This window comes from Poecilia latipinna, unplaced genomic scaffold (genome assembly GCF_001443285.1).
Source record: "Poecilia latipinna isolate Pla-1442-1.1 unplaced genomic scaffold, P_latipinna-1.0 Scaffold4279, whole genome shotgun sequence".
Classification (NCBI taxonomy): domain Eukaryota; kingdom Metazoa; phylum Chordata; class Actinopteri; order Cyprinodontiformes; family Poeciliidae; genus Poecilia; species Poecilia latipinna.
This window is the reverse complement of record NW_015116895.1, coordinates 6,725-26,791: the sequence shown is the minus strand read 5'-3', so window position 1 is coordinate 26,791 and position 20,067 is coordinate 6,725. Positions and strand designations below refer to the sequence as shown.

General features: G+C 38.1%; 1 protein-coding gene across 1 annotated transcript; it reads right to left on the bottom strand.

The window, feature by feature from the left end:
• Positions 1 to 3,088: 3,088 nt before the first annotated feature.
• Positions 3,089 to 8,155, bottom strand: LOC106942445 (roundabout homolog 2-like). Its single transcript, XM_015025716.1, has 2 exons — positions 7,354 to 8,155; positions 3,089 to 3,982 (listed from the first exon to the last, which is right to left on the bottom strand). The coding sequence occupies exons 1-2, from the start codon at positions 7,406 to 7,408 to the stop codon at positions 3,576 to 3,578; spliced, it is 462 nt and encodes a 153-aa protein (XP_014881202.1). The 5' UTR covers positions 7,409 to 8,155; the 3' UTR covers positions 3,089 to 3,575.
• Positions 8,156 to 20,067: the final 11,912 nt, after the last annotated feature.

Below are 20,067 nucleotides of genomic sequence, written 5' to 3'. Positions count from 1 at the left end.
CAAGACACAACAGCTTTCCAATCGGTTTTCATACCATAAAAACCAAAACATACAATATAATCAAATGTATTTATAAATGTTTTTTTTTTTTTTTTTTTTTAATGATGTGGAGTCTTTGTAATTGGCTCTACTAGCAATCGAGTATGAATGGAAATCTCTGTAAGGAGCAGTTAATTAATAGGAAAACAAATGTTCTGAGGTATGTTATTTGTTTTGCCAAGACGGCAGCTGTAGATTTATCTGGCATGTTCTGCATAATTTACATATTTTAAGCTCCGCTGCCATCTTAAACAGCTGAAGTGTTTTGCATCAGATGGAGTGAATAATGCCTTGTCAAATTTTTCAGTCAGACTGAGGCTCACAAAATGCATGACAAGCCACCAAAATTGAGCTTGTACAGCAGAAACGCGCCCACGGGAGCAGCACCCCTCTGGTTTTGCTACATTTTCTGAACCACTGGTCGAGACGCATTGCCACAGCCCATTAGAAAATTTGCAGATGTGTGTGTACTCTTAAAGAAACACATCTCTCATCCCCACAGCACTTTCTTCTGCCTGCATGCTCCCATCCCACTTTGGCCGCAGGAAGAGCGGCAAGAACCTGCCGCCCCTGGAGATGTCAGAAGATTCTGTATCTCTGTAAGTATGATATTCTGCACCACACAAAGAAAACAAAAGGCTGACATGGTTCTGCAGTATTTGAACAAAAAGAAGCTGCAAGGGCGAAAAAAACTACCTATTTGTATAATGTATATATTATATATTAAAAAAAAGAAATTAAAACATGTTTTAAATGGAAAATATATACATTTTTGTTTTCATTTCAATTTAATCCAATAAGGTTTACACTAAAGCAGCCTTGAGGAAACTTGTTGGAATACAACAAGCATTTTGAACGAGTGACCTGTAACATATTCTTGTTGAGTATAGACAAAAAATAAAATGAATACAAATCTATGTAAAGAAAATGGAATACTACAGATTAAAATAGAAAACTACAGATTAAAATAGAAAACTACAGATTAAAAACATTTTGGACATTGTGCATCTCTTTTAGCAATGCAATTAATTCTTGCAAAGCCCACTTACGCTTTACAAAATCATCAATGATTTACAAAAATCACTTTTCAACAAAAATTTGATTGTGTTTTTAATTTCTTTAAATTTTATGGGTTTAGTTTATGTTTAATTTGTAATAATAATAAGTTAAAATGTTTGCATTTTTCAACCTGATAATTTTGGCCTTTATGGAAAAAATAAGCACTACTGCTTTAGGGTATGCAGGGAACATACATGCATTTAGCAATGCTTCCTATACCAGTTCTAGTAGCTAGTAGATGATGAAAACAGCTTCCAGTTTTAACTCTTGAATCACTTAGATTTTGTTTTAATTTTGTTTTAAGTGTGATCGTGCTAAGCTGCAGAGCTGTGTAACACCAACTGCTCTCTTTCTCACACACCCATACTGTGATGTCAAATCTAACGCCAATATGACAAACAAATGACAAAGTAGAGAATAAAGGCTCTCGTTGCTATTTATAGAACTTGAGAAACTAAAATCAGTTTCTGCAGGTCAAAGCTTCAGTCTGCTATATAAAATCTGCAACTGCTGCATCACTGGAACAGATAAGATCACGTCCAGCTACTGTGGTGACTCCAAGCAGCTAAAGAATGCAGAGCGTGTAAGATTTGACTTTCCATGAGCAATCATTGATCCCTCAGAATCTCCTCACTCTCCAGAATGGTTCTATGAACATATATCTGGCCGGATGAAAGCCAATGAATGGCTTCAGGGGTCCTGCATGCGGTACTACATCATCCTAGACTCACATCATTTCAGCTTTTCAACGTACCAGATAGAGAGATGCCCACAGGCAAACATTAAAGCTCTATTTTACATCTACTTTTAGTTCATGTAGGTTTCAAACACCTCATATCTCCTTTTAGATGTATTGCTGTTGAAGACGTCAACCCTCCCGTCAAACAATTAATCTGAAGGAAAAAAAAAGAATTACATATGCTAATTTGAGTGACAACATACAAATGAGCTTTTCTGTCTTCACAGAGATCCAGCAAATCCCCACAAAATCACTCTGACACAGTCATTGTGTTAGCAAATTCAGCCTCTATTCAGTCGGGGGAATCAGTGAAGCTGCCATAACATTTTCCCTTTTGAAACTGTAACGACAGTTTTGGGTCTGTGGCTTCTTTACGAGAGTGGGAAAATTATTCACAACCCTCAAATGCGATAGGACGGCTCAAGATGCACAGTAAATGTGATATGGAGTGCAGTTTAAATTGATTAAAGTGAGAGAGAGAAAGAGAGAGAGAGAGGGGGGAGGGATGCAGAGAGGGTGGCTCTCCTGGTAACTTCACGAGACCATAATCTGTGGAAGAATCAAACCCCGCAATGTACTGTAGACAAATTTAGTGGCAATCCTGGTGAAGTTTAGCAAAAAGCCTAAAATAACGAATATTTTACTGCAATAGGATGATCTCACACTGAATTAAAACAAAATATAAATTGAGAACAAATCTGTCTGCATTCAAGGTTGGGGAAACCCACTAGAAGTGCATGTATTATTTATAAAGCCTGGAGATAAAATAGCTTCCCAGCCAAATCAGAACTAGCTTTACAATTCCCATTTGAATTTACAGAATTTGATTTGATACGAAGACAAAGACAGAAATAAGACCAAGTCTTACTCCAAGTGAAGAGGTGCACACAAAGAACTTGGTTGATGCATCTTAATTACAGTTGGGTTAATTGTTTTTATCTCTTATCTTACATATTCAGTAAGATCGTGAATATGTCAGTGTCAGTTACGTCAATATTCACAAAGAGAACTAAAAGATATTTTAAACCGTAGTCAAATCATCAGACTACTTCTTAGTCATATTTGTTCTGTGATAAAGATGTGAATACAAAGACGAGACAACGTTTCTGTGAATTTAAAACCAAACCAATATGCTTTTGGCCTGCAATTCCCAAGCTGTGAGAACAGAGAGCAGGAAACAGACATTATTTGTTTTTATTGTGTGCATGCATGTATATCGGTGTGTGCGTCCGAGCGTGTGTGAATGTGTGCATCTTGTTCATGGCAAGAAATCAGCTCAGTTTAGCACATAATGGAAATGTGAATCGCCCTGAGCGCCATTCTCCCACACAGGGAGCGATCTGGCTGGGAGCTGGCTGCATCCTTCCAACTCTAAACAGTGAAAGGGAGTTAGCTGGGTTAAAATCCTGCCCCCGTCTTTGTTCCTCCCCGGAGCGGTTCACAGCTTTGCCCATACATTACTCAAACAGGTCATCCAAACAGGTCTCGCTAGCAGCCTGAAAAACAGATTCACACACATTCTCACGCATTGAGCACACACACACACACAGCGGGCGCGCTGGTAGGTTCAGTCGAGAAGGTGAAGCTGCGTGGATTATGATAGATGACACCTTCGATGGATCCTGTAGCACAACTGCCCCAAAGTGTTATGCTTAATTTAACCGGAAGTCTACCTTTTCTCAATCCAACATTTACACAATTTCACATTTTCATACACCCCATAAAAGGTCACTTCACTCTACCATTCCTCCACAATACAACTCGGACACCTGAAAGAACCGTTTCGACCAGAGGAAGACAACGGAATATCAAACTTACATGCCACCTCCAGGGAAGCATTCCTACTCACGGCCTCTCCCAAATAGTTGCGGGCGATGCACACATAGTTGCCGTCATCTGGTTTGCTGCGTCGTCCGTGAACGATGCGCAGGAAGAAGAGTGACCCGCTGGGCAGCAGCATTCGATGGGAACGGGGATTCTCGCGGTCCGTCTCAACACGCTCCCCGTCTTTGTACCATTCCACCGTGGGAGTGGGACGGCCTTCTGCTTTGCAGTTGAGGGTGGCTGGCTCGCCTTTCGATACGATAAGGTCAGAAGGGTGTTCAATGATTCGAGGAGGGGAGTCTTCCTGGCGAAGACGGGACCCTAAAAAGGAGACAAGAGAGTAAAATGTCCTGTTCAAGCAGTAGCAGAGGTCCTAATCCAATCTTGTAGCAACAACTAGATTAAGAACGCAATAAGGCAAGCTCTTTTATTAAAAACCCTTCAAATGTACTTACATTTTGCTACATTATTACCACAAACACCTTTATTTTGGGATTTTATATGAGCCAACACAAATCCTGCATAATTATTAAATGGAAAGGAAATGAGTGGTGCAAGAAGATCTTAAGTTCAAATCCCGACCTGGAGTCTTTTTGTAAGAAATTTGCATGTTCTCCCTGTGCATGCATGCGTTATCTCCGGGTACTACGGCTTCCTCCCAGAGTCCAAAAACATGACTGTTAGGTTAACTAGTTTCTCTAAATTACCCTGAGATGTGAGTTTTCCATCCTTTGTGGTCCAAGACGTATCCTGCTCAATGCTGGAGATATTCACCAGATGTGAATGCACATACAAGTGACAGTTGTGATATAAAGCTGTTATATTTATAAAATCTAGTTTCATGACTGTATAAAGCAGAATAAAAATAAGATTTTTTTTTTTTCAGTCAGTCCTTAAAAAGTAACTTGATGAACGTCAAGCTCTTCTCAGTTGAGAGTGGCTGTGTCACCACATGGAAGCTTCCATATTTACTTTCACAGATAAGAGCTGAAAAGTCATTACAACTCATTAGCTTTTCCATTAACACGTTTCGTCAGAAACTGACATCATCCAGCATGTTGTCTCAGCAGGTTCATTGCAGCGAATGCTGGACTACGTTTATCACTTTCTAACGTACCACCATGGGATAAACAAAATTTACACTTTTGTTTTATCTCTGACCTTTAGATTGATGGCTTGTCGTGCATTCCAACGCTTGTTTTTGACCGTTTACGGTTAAAAATCCCCATAAAAATGTCTGATCACAACTAAAAACAAGAATTCACAACAATACCCTTCAATAAGTCTAGAACAATGTTATTTTCCTCACCAGCAAGAGATTATGGAGGTGTATATACCGTTTCTCCCCTTCACAGCATATGAAGACATTATAAAATTTGCTCTGTGTGTAGGTGTGTGTGCAAGCAAACAAGAGGGTGATGTTTAAGCTGCTAAAAATTGACTTTTATAAGGCAATGTAATAAATAAGATATAAATACATGTTGACAAAAAGCATTCCATTAGCCAGGAACGCAGGGTGAACCAAGGTGACGTGTTTTTTTCTTCTCTAAATGCTTTTAAAACACTGTCTACAATACATCTTCCGCATTTGTGCAGATCCATAAATCATGCAGAAACAAACAGAGTTTCCTGCAATACTGACTTTGTCCAATATGTTGTCTGCACTGACATTTTTCAGACTGAAGCTGTCAGACGGTGGAATTTAAATGAGTTTATTAAAGTTGTTGGTGGCACACTGGCTCAGTGGTTGGTAACTGTCAGCCAACAGCAGGCAGAGCTTGTGGGGTCCTGTCAGTCTTTTAGTCCTGTGATGGACTGGCACTGTGTTAGGGGAATTTGACTGTTTTCTGCACGATTCATGCTCCATGCAACCCCCTGACCCTGAATGTAAATGAGCCAGGACAGAGCAGATAGATGGAGTTTTTTTTTTTTTCTAAATTATATCTGGATGAGTAACATCTCTGTCTTGCATGAACGAATATGATAAAAAAAGAAAGAAATTATATTTTTTATTCCTCTAACCCTTCTCCAAATTAAAAAAGCTGCCATGTAAAATGTTTTTGTGATAAAAGGGTGGGAGGACCCCTAGATGAATGCAAGCATTCTTTTTCTTGCAATTTTGTGTTTATGAGGAGCTGTCCGTGGTACTGAAGCAGAAAATCAAGGGCTCAGGGCAGAAAATGTGCTTCTTTAGGGTTTATAAGCAGGGGCACACTGATAAAAGCCAATTTAAAGTGACAGAACACCTTAGATAAATTTAACTTGGGTTTCTAATCCAATATATTTTTTTTTATTTTTCATTTTTTTGCTGCTGTTGTTTGAAGAGTATAACTAAAAGAGTCTATTTGCAAAGGCAATATAAGAACAAATTTAAAACCAACCAGATCTGAAAATGATAAAGTCAATATAACACCCTGCCTGTGTTTCAAAAACACATTTGTTTTCTCAGTGATCTTATCATCACTCTCTCCAGCATATCAAGGGTTATTTGCCTGAACATTGAATCACACGTAAATTACTTCTGACAATTTTGACCAAAGATGAGGAAGAAGTTTAAGCTGTACAAAAGGAGTTACGCATCTCTTCAGATGCAAATTTTTGCAAAAATAAAGCCTTGCAATCAACTCAGTGTTTGTTCTGACTTGTTAACATTCGACTTGGAATAAGGCGACTGGATATAGATGAGGACTGTGCTTTGAAAAACAAGAGGCCCAATCACGAGGAACAAAGCTCAACAGCAGTCAAACAACAACTGAAGTCTCAAAAAGGACCAAGCAGGTCAATCAACGTACCACGAAGCGACTGAGTATAACATTATGACCAGATTGTAGCCCCATATGAAACAGTGGACATTCTAACAGTACTTCAGCAATCCACACTATGATAGCTCATCTGCTGGACTGGAACTGCACAGGCCAGCCTTTGCTCCCCACTTTCATCAATAAACCTTGATGGTGGGTTACCACTCTTCGTTCCCTGAAACACTTTAGATACCCAATTTCAATTTACCTCCCCTGTTAGTGGTTATAATGTTATGCCCAACCTATCAAGTGTTCAGGCAGTATACCTCATTTTACGTCTACATCACTGAAGAATAATATTTATGAAGCCACAGCCTACAAGCACTTTCAGTTTCCAAAGAGTAAACTGTGCATCAATTCCATCGTTTCCATACCAGCTCTGAGTTCCTTTGAGTTTAATCTGACAATCAGACCATTATTTAGGCTACCGGGATAGTAAAACAAAGGTTGGACATAATTCTAACAGGATTGTAGACAAAATAATTTAAAAAAAAAAATCTATCAATAAAACACTTTTCTCCATAACATGTATAAAAAAAACACCTTAAATGAACTACTTCTACATGTCATATATGATTTAATTCCTGTGACAAATGAGTTTCCTGGAAGAGACCTCATGAATAAATGAGAGACTTTTGTCTAAAGAAGCCATTAAAGAGTTGGCCTACAGCAACATCCGACACCAGAACTGAAATCAGCCAACTATAACGCGCTGTGCGCTGGCATCATGGCCAATTCAGAAAAAGAAAAAAAAAAAACAAAACAAAACAAAACAAAATGATCTCTTAAGGCACCCAGTTTGTTCTTTCTGAGCTTCAAACTGTGTCTCAGGTCACATCCTGAACTCAAATCAGTTCACAATGCTAGGGGAAAAGATGTGATTAAACTTACCGTCGCTTGGGGTGTACAGAAGTCCACAGAGGAATAGATACTGTAGAGGACCCATTCTGGCATATTGGCCTCGTAAGCTATCAATGCAAGAATTCCTTCCAAAGCAATTCAGTCAGTCAGTCCCGTTTTCGTCTGTGCCAACAACTGTTTCGGCGCGGTGAACTAAAACAACCTCAAAAAAAAAAAAAAGAAAAAAAGAAAAAAAAAGAAGAAACAATTCTCAGCCACTAAAGAAGGGAGATAAGTCTCATTCATATGTCCGTTCCTCCTCTCACTCTCCAGTAAGAGCGCACCAGTGAGCTGAGCTCTCCCGACTCTCCGACACGCTGGCAGTTCCTGCAGTCACCAATTCAAACATCACCACCGACGCCCAAACCGACGCCTCTCCACTTCCCGACGGTTCCGCCGCCTCAACAGCATCCCCTCCCTGACGCCTCTGCTTCACCCGCTGCTCCACGCGAGGCGACCGGTCGCGTCCATCCCCCGCGTGGGACAAGTTGAGGGATGAAAGGTTGAAGATGGGATTCAGTCAGAGGTGAGTAGCTGTGCGCGCGCGGTGCGGGCGCAGCTTAGCCCCTCCTATCAACTCCCGTCGCCCAGGGGGGAAAAAAAATAGTAATAATATGCCCCACGATGATAATACGCACTATAAATTTCAACAATAAATCTCAGCGGCTGTAAAGATAATGAATAACAGCATGCTCAAGATGGGATATTGTTTTTAATTTATGTTTCTATCAATGAGTGCATCTTCCCCCCTTCATCTTAAATGCAAAATTACTGTACATACTCTCCCCGGCTATACGAGTTTACACTGTCACTACAACCAGCAGATCCAAAAAATTATTGTAAAAAAAAAAAAAAAAAAAAGTATGTTCTGTCAGTGTGACACCATGCCTTGATACAAATATTCTCAAATTTACTTTTATAAAGCTGATGCATTTTTTTAATTCCAGAAGCACTTGTATCTATGTTACACAAGTATTTATGTACCTTGAATTTTTCCACACTTTGTCACACCTAAAAGTGAATCTAACAAAATACAACCTAAGTGAAACATGGATAGTTTCCACACCTGGCAGTGTTTTGTTGGGGACCAGAATTGAAACATTTGTTACATTTTCAGCTGGAGCGGTTTGCTTTCACATTTACCCCCCTCGCCTGTGGGTGGTGCTGCAACAAGATCCACTGAAGGAAACACGAACAGACATTTCGGCGCAACTTCCTTCTTCGCAAAATGGAAATAAAAATGGATTGGCGTCAGTGTGGGATTTTCCTTTTGTCTTTTATCAAATGACCATGAGCCATTTCCTCCACAAACCTGAAAAAAACTCACGTTTGATTTGGTTGTATTTTACCAGAATGCCCTGCGTTTTAATCCGCTGCTTTTGGAGGAGTCTCCAAGTTCACGTGGCATTCACATGCAGCTACATCTGATCCGCCCAGAGTTCACTTCAAGCAAACCCAGACCTAGGTTTTTAGGTGGACCAGAGTTTGCTTCTTTTGGTCCTCATCATACTTAGACTGCTCATTCACATCTCCATAAACAAACTTTCGAGACAAACGAACCAGAGTTTGAATAAGGGGAATAAACAGGACTGGGGAATAAACAGGACTGGTGTGAAGGCACCCCTGATGGTGGGTATTATGCTGTGGAGATGCTCTTTTTCTCAAAAAAACAAAAAAAAAAACAAAAAAAGAAAACAAAAAACTTTATCTTGCTCTTGGCAATTAGAAAATCACAATAAAACACATTGAAGCTCGTGGTTGTAATGCGGCAATATGTGTAAAGACTCACTCTTGAATACTTTTTACAAGATACTGTATATAGCTTAATGTGGATATGCTTTCTGGGTACAATAATTTAAACAAACTTCACTCATCTTCATAGCTGACATTCATTTTTCTTGTTTATGGTCGGAAAAAGTCATTACAAAAGGCCACAGCTGTAAAGAAATGGCACTTCATTCCCCACCCACTGCCTGGGGTGTTTATCCTGATCCACCGTCAATTCGCTCAATATTGTCAATGGCATTATAAATGCAGTTTCCCCACAGTGAGATGAGAGGGAGATAGGCTGCATCAGGCGCCATCGATCCAAACGGTTCAATTAAACCATTTTTTCTTCTTGGTACTGCATTGACAGCAGCGGATCGAATAATAACCGTAGACAATGAGTGAAATGATCATGTGTAAAATGGGGTGTGAAGTGAGCACGGTCAGGTAAAGTGGATGAATCTCATTCCTCTTGCGTCATGGATCCAATATGTCACGACGGGTCAAATTTCTTACATCAAAATCTCTGTTTATATGGTTGTTTTCACCTCTTTGTCAAGGAAAATTTTGCCTGGCTAGCTCAAGCTCGAAAAACATGGCATAGAAAAGTGTGGAGTCCATGTGTGTTTCGTTGCTCTGTCATATTAAAATGCCTTCCTCTTCTACTTTGCATTTTCAAAGACACTCAGATTGGATGCAGAGCAGGTGTCATCAGCTATTTTCAAGTCTTCCCACATATGTTTGTTTTAATCTAAATCAGAACTTTCTTTCAGATGTTTGCTGTGTCACCTTTATATTTTGTGGTGAACTACAAATATACGCTGGGATTTTGTGTCATACCTAAGTAATATTATCACAGCTTTACTCTTGACCCATCTGCTCAGTCTTCATGATGCCATTTGTTCACTAATGTGCCCTTGCAAACTTCTGAGGCCTGTACAAAACAGGAGTTTTTATTCTAAGACTAAATTGCCACAATGTATACGCCACAGTTCTCAGACTTTTACTTACATTTTTTTTTATCACAATTACATTGAGGTTTGTGATTTTAATGTAATATAATTTGTAAAAGCTCAAAGTATTGTAGTAAGTAGATTGAAATACTGCTTATACTGATGTACGTTTTTAAGTTTTCGAATATTACATTTATCAATTTAAGTGATATAGAAGCACAAGATAGAGCTCTCATAAAATAAACCAGACCTGTTATAAAAACCTTAAAAAAAATAAAAAATCTTAAGACCAAACCAGATTTGTTTTAGCTTCAGAAAAATGCAATGACTGTTAAAATGTTAAAAATCCTGACTCTCATTTACAAAGCACCATCAGTTGAAAATGTGGGCATAATGCAGAGCTATTAAAGACTGAGTAACACTGGTTTTCATTTAGAAAAATTGCTTAAATTAAGTTCAGCATGTAAAGCTTGTTTGCATCATAATGTCTTTTGATAATGGGTGTCTAGACTATAGTAGAAAGAGAAATTTATACACTCAATGAGTTCAACTCGAAAGTTCAATAAGGCAACGGAGGCGGAGAAAGACCCATCCTCTAATCACACACAGAGACAGACGGGTTTCCAGGCACCATGGGATTCTGCTTCCTGTGTCCCACCGACCAAAATGAAAAAGGCTTAGTTACTGTCATCAATCTCGCCCTGGTCACACACAGAAGACAGTGTCAAGGTCAGAATTTTTGTCTGCACCATTACCTACGCGCAGCCATGTTTGCTCAAGCCAGGAGAGCTGGCGGTGACAGATGGTGTGTGTGACAGCGTGTTCAACACCAAGCATGGCCGGCTTCAATGAGAGCCGAGCAGACATGTGTCCTGAGCGCCGAGTCCAGACGTGCGTACAAGTGCCAAACCCCTGTCTGAAAGCGAGAGCTGCTTATCCCACAGGCACTCCCTTCATACTCTTCATATCTAAGCCAGTCTCCATAGAACAAATAAGAGAGGGCATCGTGTTTAGCATTTAGCTCAGTTTGTGTGTTTGTTTTGTTGCCATTTTAGCCTGAATGGAGATAGATGTCAAACCATCTGAAGGCCATAAACATGCAGCGTGCAGTAACTCACTACTGTGCTGACAGTCTTTTGCTAGATTACAGTGAGATCCAGTTAATCCAACTATATTTACTGTTTTGATGGTAAAAGGTTTTCTGGCTCAGAAAACCATACTATTGTTTTTTTTTTTTTTTTTTTTAGTTTTTGACGTTGAAACAATCCATCATCCTGAGAAAACATCTGATGACAGTTGAAAGGAACCACTTATTTCTAATGGGAAGAGACTTCCAGGAAAACCAGACTCGGCATGAACAGCTACCTGCCACAACTGTGAGCAGAATAAGTCACAGTCACATCCCCAAACCACAAAACCTCCGACTCTGCGCCTCAATGTTAGCATGAACTTATTTTTTCTGGAATACTGTATTTGGTTTAGACCAAACCTGTTCTTTGGTTTGGTGTCCAAATGATTAAACTTTAGGCCCCTCTTTTGGGGAAAAGAAAGAAAGAAAAAAAAAATATATATATATATATATATATATATATATATATATATATATATATATATATATTGATCAAATTATTCAATTATAAGTGACAATAATTGGTTTCCACAGGTAAAGGCATTTATTACGTTTGCTGCACCTTTCAGTTTTAAAGTGCTTGAAACAACCTTTTTGTGGTATAGGTTGTGGACACAAGGCATAAAACCCAAAGGAAAACTCCTGTCAACTAAACTCTTATTTAACTAACTGTAACTCTGAGGACCAAAAGTGTTCTTCAAATATCTGCAGTACCTCTGGGGGAAGTTTTAAATGACTACAAGCCCTAATTACACATCACCGTTTCACCTCCCAAGAAATACCTTTTTTTTTCTTCTTTTTTTTTTTGTCTCAGGTCATGGTTTGTGCTGTCAGTGCATTAATATAATTTTATTCTCTTGCACTGTTCAAATACGTTCCTCTGGAACTTCACGCTCCACAAATCACAATTGAACTCCTGACACACCTTGCAATAGTGAAGAGAAAAGAGTCCAATCTTTCCAAGTCCGCCGAAATGCTTTTGAAAGCCGAAAAGGCCCCCCCATTCAGACTCTGAAAGGAGCACTTTTGGGAGAGCAAGTGAGACATCTCTCTCGCAATACTTGGACACGGAGGAGACAGAAAGGGTTTGTGCTTAATCAGGCACAAAAGGCATTAACACCATTTGGTTTTCCTCTGGATGAGCAAGTAGAAACAAACAAAAAAAAAAAATAACAAGAAAACAAGGGAGAAAACGCTGAGTGCAAAACGAGGTACAATCCTGGGAAGCGGTGTGCACATAACATTTTCAAAATGGCAGATAATAGACTTCTTCCATGCGTGTAAACATTGCATTTCCATAGAAATGGCCTCTTTTCGTGTTTCAGACGGGCAGTCATGGATGAGAGAGTTGTGTGGCACTCACCTCTTAATCTAGTTAGATGCTACGAAAATTGCACCAGCTCTCCGGTTTTAAAAAGGACATAAAAATTGTGTCAGTGCAGGCAATTTAAATTCTGCACCAAACAGTGGGATACTGTCAATAAATGAGATCTAATTTATTTGAGAATCTTTGCTTTGCTGTCATTTTGCCAGAGTTTCTCTCAATGCTGTAGGGCCTGTAAAATGGACAAATGACTTTTTCTTTTTAAGTCACACCAGAGAGTTATGTGGAAATTCGTGTTTCAATTACGTCACGTTTGCATTTCTTTAATGTCGGAAATTGTAAAGTCAATGTGATTCAACACTTTGAAATTAAAAATGGAACATCTGAATTTGCACATTTTAAGACGTGTAAAAAGTAACAAATATATATTTTTTATTAGAAACCAATTTCACTATATATATCAGGCTAGAAAAGGTTTAATTTTCCACCACTCAGAATTTCCAAAGCTTTGCAGCAAAGAATGGCATCTGGTCACCAAGTGTCCATGACGACCACTGGATGATTTCAACATGCCAACCAGTTGTTCTGGAGGCTTGCATGTAAATATCCAAACATCTGGACTTTGCTAAGCCTAAGTGCTTTAGTCAGATCAGACTAAAAGTCCGCTTTTCAGAAACATAGTCTCCAGAAACACCAGAAAATTAATGTGTAACAACACATTTTTATTTCTGGTAAGGATGGCCAAGGCCAAGTGAAGATGTGTTCACGTTTAATTTCCAAAAGTGGGTGGCACATGCCCAATTTAACACAGAAATTGTAGAACAGAAGTTACAGTAATAAGCTGCTGTCACACCATTTTCTGTTTTGACATGTAAGGCTGGCTTATTACAAAAAATGTGCAACATGAGTCTAAATTTAAAAAAAAAATAGTAAAGAAATAAAGCAGATTTTCAGGTCCATGAAATCCTGTTATGAAGTAAACGTTTTTTTTTTTTTTCCGATCGGGGACAAAAAAAACTCTAAGAATCTATAATAATTTCAGTGTTTTTTGAAATTCAGACAGTTGAAGATTGAGTAGTGTTGAACCTTTCCTCTTCTTGCAATGAGAATTTCCTAAGATCAGCCAGAGTCCTCATATTTTTTAACTGGGTGCCTCGGGCACTTCCTAGAAGTAAAAAGTGGTATTCTTTAATTGAGTTATTTTACTGAAATAAAAAAAAAAAGTGACAGGCGATTTGAGTGGAAGTTGTTTTTTCTGCTCTGGCTTATGAGGGTTGAGGTTGTGACCATGAGCAAAAATAAATTTGTAAATAAGTTTTAGACCTTGCTTATATGAATAAAGTAGGGGATTCGGTGATCGTGAGAACCTTGGTATTGTTGTAGTAGAAACTGAATCAATGAAATCCCCCAGGGCGTCGTAAAATTGGACTAAAAATGCCAAAAGTGTTTTAAAAGTACTTATTCTATTCGTTCATCTTCCTTGTTTAAAAAAAAAAATGTCTTTAAGTAAAAAGTTATAACACTAGAAGGTTTAATAATGTTTTTGCACAGTCACTTTCTTTCATGTGCACATTACGGGAAACGGTTGATGACATTTTTATGTCAGCCGCATCAATACAAAAGCATAAACAACGGCTCTCTTCCTCATAGGTTAGTGCAAACAGTGGCAACAAATGGAAAACACTTACCCTATATATTTGGAGAAGGATACCATATCTGCAAAGACATGCTTTTACAACTCATTGATTTCAATATAGTAATGTATCTTCTAGGAATAATGTGAATAATATTGAACTGAAAAAAAGAGGAGCTTGACAGTTATGTAAGTGCATTGACAGGATTCCATTAGATATAGCCAGCTAAATTTTGATTTCCATGTTTATGAAGAGAAATTAGGTAAGTTTAAAAGTTAAATGATAGTTTAACAAATTTGTTTAATTCCAACCAATATTTTAAATATACTTTAGTACATTTGTTAAATTGGGGCTAATGATTAAGATCATTTTGCTGATATAATCCATCCCCTGAGGAGAAACTGCAACCAACATGAAAGGTTAAACACAACCTGGGTGATAGTTGGGAAACGCATATCGATGAGGAAATGCAGACTGAAAAAAAAAACACTGGCGTGGTGGGTTGCAGAAACTCAACTCCATTTTACCAAAAAACAACTTTTTTCAAACATTTTGGGGGATCTTGCAAAACTTGAAAAAGTGAGATTTTTAAATGCCGTAGTACTTCAAAAGCAGCTTGAGTAGCAGAGTAGCTGCTGTGCAACATGCAGCAGCCTTTGATGAGTCCTCACACTTACCAACACAACACATTTTACTCTGTTGCACTTACACCATTATGTAGTGTGTCTCAGAACAATAGTATGTATGCATTCCCATAAATGTTGCAGAGGGGTTAGATTGTAGTCTTATTTCAAGCGATGACACAAACTGAGAACTCAGGTAGAGTTTACATTGCCAGTGACGAATGTCTGCTGTGTGCAATCCAATATCTCTGCTTCTCAACCTTGGGAGGGAAAAAAAAATAAAAAAAATGTTCCACTCAACCAAGGACACTGTGCTGTGTGGTGTTGCTGTATGTGATGCACAAGCCTTTTGCAAAACAAGCAAGCAAAGGCAGCTCAGTTCACACTGTGCTAACATTCACAAACACTTGTACCATCTCAACACTAAACTTTGTCATTTTTGATCTTGAATAGGGTGACGGGGTTTCAAGGACAGCGGATGAGTCATCATATTGATGCAGCTGTGCCATTTTTTATTTTTTTCACAGGCAGGAATAACGGTACAAGCCCAGAGGAATTAAAAAAAAAAAAAAGAAAGACTCAACAGTTCAAATCATCTGCTGGGATTTGAAAATTAAATTGACCAAAGCTGGCACAAGGTTTGTGTGGAACATCCCATCTGCATATCAGAATTAATTACAAAGGGTGCGCTGACTCTGTAGTCATCAACGTGATTTAAAGGACAGTTGGAAAGCTTTAAAAGCCCCTGATTTTTTTTTTTTTTTTTTTTTTTCCACGGGTGGTACATAGTTTGGAACGGCCACAGCTTTCTGTCGAATGTCAAACTTTATGGGATGGGTTTCTACTGTGTCCTTAACACCAATTAATTGGCAGTCAGCCTTCCCAATATATCAGATGTGATTAATGTGTTGGGTATAGTGCATTAAAAATTACATTCAACTGATGAAAATTAATTTTAACACCAAAGAGTCATTTATTAGAGTCAATATGTAGAGTCAACCCAAGGTAGTATAAAGCCCTATGTGGAATTGCCTCCGCTGGTATACTTTAGAAAATGTATTTTCTTAGTTTTTATTCTATATGTACAATATAAAAAAAGAGAAATAAAAAGCATTTTCATCCTTACTTAAGATAACATTTATGCTGACGATGATTAAAATGAAACCCATGACAGCAGTTGCATACTGTAGTTGTTTTTTTTTTTCCTTACAGCAACCATCTTTGTCATGTCTCCTGTGAAAATAGCTTGGCAAAAAATTAGCTAAATCTGTTTTCAATTTCCTAAAGGGAAACAAAATTATACAAACTACCTTCTTTCAATCTTGCTATGATGTTTTCTAGAGCGAAATGCAGCATTAAAACTGTATATTTAAGAATGAACTGACATTTACATCTTTGGATTATTTGCCCATCATCCGACCCTGAGGGCTGAGGATAACTCTCCTAAATGTCCTTCGGTACCAACTCCCCGACCATGACGCTTTAATGATTACTCCCCGTCACTACAGTGAAAACCTGGGAGGAAAATTTGCAGCCTACAATCAAAGCAATTTCCAAGTTCTGTCTTGCTGGGAAAATGTTTGTATGTGTTGGCAAAAGACTCTTGCACCTTGCACTGTTTTGATGACAGCAGGTCCTCTTATCAGCAAAAATAGTAGACGCTAAGATGCGTGGGCCGTTTATTAGTTCTTAGAAAAATGTAGATTTCTTGTTTGACTTGTTTTTAAAATGCATCGTGACCACTTTTGTGCCATACCTGAAATCAGCTGGTAATAACCTGCTGTCAAATTTGTCAAATCACAGTTTTTAAATCAGGACAAACAAAAACCATCATTCAATTATCCCAAACAAATCGCTGTTTCAGGAGCCTTTTTGAGGCACAAATGAGGCTTGCCGCAGTTTTCATGCCTGCGAGTGTTTACCTGTTAATATTTAAAGTCGAATTTTCTTATCAGTCGATTCCCTGCCTGTGCTCTTTGAATGATATGCCACGCTAAGCTGCGTGTTATCACGGTGCACTTTAGCCTTCCCCTTGTCACTTTACACTGTGCGGCGTTGATGAATGACAACCTGGCATGACCTTTACCCCAATGCTCGCAAGTTCTTGTATTATCTCATTTTTAAAGGACACACAGTCGACTGCAAACGTGTAGGGTCGTGGAGTTCCAGTTATGTTGAGTCTTCTGTGCTCTGCTAAATGTTTTGGTTGCTGGAGAAGTAACTGGTCATGTGTCCTTTACTACAGTTTCCCTCAAAGGCAATTAGTTTAATGGCAATGCACAAACAAGACCAAAAAGACATTTCTCCATCACAAATACAGACTAGCTCAACTTCGCTTTTGGCCATCATGGCTTTAAGAGGAAATATAACAATTTTTCACAGAAATGTAAGCAAAAGATCTATGCTGAGGTATTTTAATTTCTTAATTAAAAAAAAAAAAATCATACATCGCTTTTGCTATTTAATATTGTCAACAAATAAACAATTTTCCCTAACAAAGTATATTCTATTCTATTCATCAATTTTTTTTTTGCACAATAAAGTAAAACATTACAAGTCTTACTTTCCTTGTAAAAATATTCGTATTCTGTAAAACGCGTAATGTTTTACCCCAGCTACACTTTTCATTTAATTTTTATGTTCATCAAATGCTTATCAATCAATGTTTATCAAAAATAAACAACAAATATATTAATAAAGTAGCTCATCAATAATTAATTACTTAATCTTAATTATTTTTTTTTTCTACAAATAAAAATCTAAAAAGCCTGTGGTGTGGTGCATTTTTATTGAGCTGCTGTGTGGCAATACTATTCACTCTAATTCCAGTATGTAGTGATACTACATGCAATCTATTACATAAAATCAGAATAAAACATGGATGTTTGTGGGTTTTATGTGAAGGAGAAAAAAAATGCACAAAAAAAGTTACAGAGGGTATAAATTTTTTTTTTTTTTTTTTTTTTTTTGTTGAAGGAACCAAGCTGACATATTAGCTGAAGTCAAAACCCCCGAGGAAAATGTTTTCATTACCCACTGCACTGTGTGTTTACAGCACTGGAGCTGTTTGTGTATCATCCAGAGGATTACTGGAGGTAATCAAAGAAATTGCAGCACAGCTGTACACATTTTGAATTTTTGCACACACTATAAGCCTTTCCCTTCCCTTCCCTTCTGTAGCAAAACCATACCAAGCTTCCTTCAGACGTAAAATAAAAAAATGAATTTTAAAGCGGCACATCATCAAATATCAAAGACCTCCGTCTTCGCATGTGATGGTGAGACAGTTTAGCTGCAAATCTCTGAAGTTGCTAACATTTTTCAGTGTGCGGAAAGCCGCACTGTGATTTTTCCAACCTCTGCAAACCCCGTCTTCCCATTGCTACTTTGATTATTGCTTATCCAGAGACACAAGCGGTAGTTTTCTGTACTTTAATACTGCCCTGTATTTATGTGCTGCAATAAATAAACCTTATAGAAGCAACGAAAAAGGCTCATTTTGAAAGCAGTACTCATGAGAATGAAAGTTATGCTTTTCCCAGGAATAACACTGTGGTGCTCTGAGACCTAATCATTTTGTAGAGTTTTGTTTTATTTATATTATATAAATATTTTTCTTCTCTCTCTCTCCAGACAAATCTGTTTCCATAAAAACACATTTTGTTCTAATCTAAAGAATGCCTACCACTAAAAATGTCAGAGACTGTCAGATTAATTTATTTTTTGTCGCAATTGGGTCATTGAATGCCTTTGATCTGACTATCAAATAGACATCCAGGAAAGAGACATGGACATGGAAAAGGGAAAATTCATAGAGCTATATTATTTGCATGTATTTAATCACACATCTATCTGGAAATGCATCCTTTTCATTTTTTTTCTCTTTTAGATTAAAAAGCCTGTGCCTGTTGGGAAACAGACATTCTTAACTGATGAATCACAGAGATTCATTACAACCCCTGAACGTTTTCACATTTTGTATCACGTTAGAACTACAAACTTTAATGGATTATACAGAGATGTTATCCGATAGACCAAGGGTATTAAACCCCACTCCTAAAGGACTGGTGTCCTGTTGCGTTTAATGTGTCCTTGGTCCAACAGACTTGAATCAAATAGCTAAATTAGCTCCTCAGCAGGCAGTCGAGTCCTCCAGAATCCTCCTAATGAGCTGATTATTTGACTAAGCCACGTTGAAGAAGAGACACGTCAAAAAGTTGAAAAGTTGCAGGACACCGACTCTAAAGGACTGTCCCTGCAATAGACCAACGTAAGGCAGCATGCAATTGTAAATAAAATAGGGAAGTAAAATTGTCCATGATTTATAAATTTGTTGACTAGTTAAAACCTGAGTGTGGCGTATATATGGATTCAGTCCCTTTACACTCCACTAAATAAAACATGGTACAAACAATTTCTTAATAGCAATGGGAAGCTATGGGAGATTCACTCTTCAGGTAGTTGAACTGGCAGTAGTTTGTTCACAAATCTGTTCCTTATGGAAAAGTTGAAGAAAAAAAAAAAGCACTTACTGCAAGAAAGAAAAAAGAAGTCATCTTTGCAGTTTTCTTCAAACAGTGTTGGGTATATTACAAGCTTGGAAAAAGTTAGCATATGAAACCAAAATTGAACTTTTTTTTATTTGTGACAGTGTGTTTAGGAACACCGCCCTACACACGCTGTCCTAATGGTGAAACATGGCATCATCATGTAGAAGATTTTCTTCTGATTTGGTGAAATTTCAAATAACGTCAAATTCAAGGATAATCCTGGAAGAAAACCTTAAAAATAGGTTGCATTTGTCTTCAATTTCACAGTTTTGGTCCTCCTCTCCTACAATTAAAAAAAAACAAAAAAAACAAAAAGAGCTAACGCCATAAGTTCTCGTTTGTAATGTCATAAAATATGAAAAACATGCAATGTTATGTTTTTACTCCAGTAGCGAGACGTTCTGTTACAGAAAAAATAAAAGAAAAAAAATCAGAGACTCTGAACACTGGACTTTGAGAACATGCGCATTGCTCAACCATTCAGCCACATTGCCACCACAGCCTCCACCTTCTGAAACGCAACACACAACTCACTGACTGAAGGATCGAGCTTCAGTTCTCAACTTGAAGTTATTAACGCACAGGGTAGCATCAAAGGTAAATAACTGGGTGACAAGCCGCGAGGAAGGAGCCAGACTGCTGAATTTCCACTGAAGCCATATCCATAAGAAAAAGCTAAGCCGCAGGAGGCACAAAGAAGCTTACAGACAGAGAGCATCAATTTG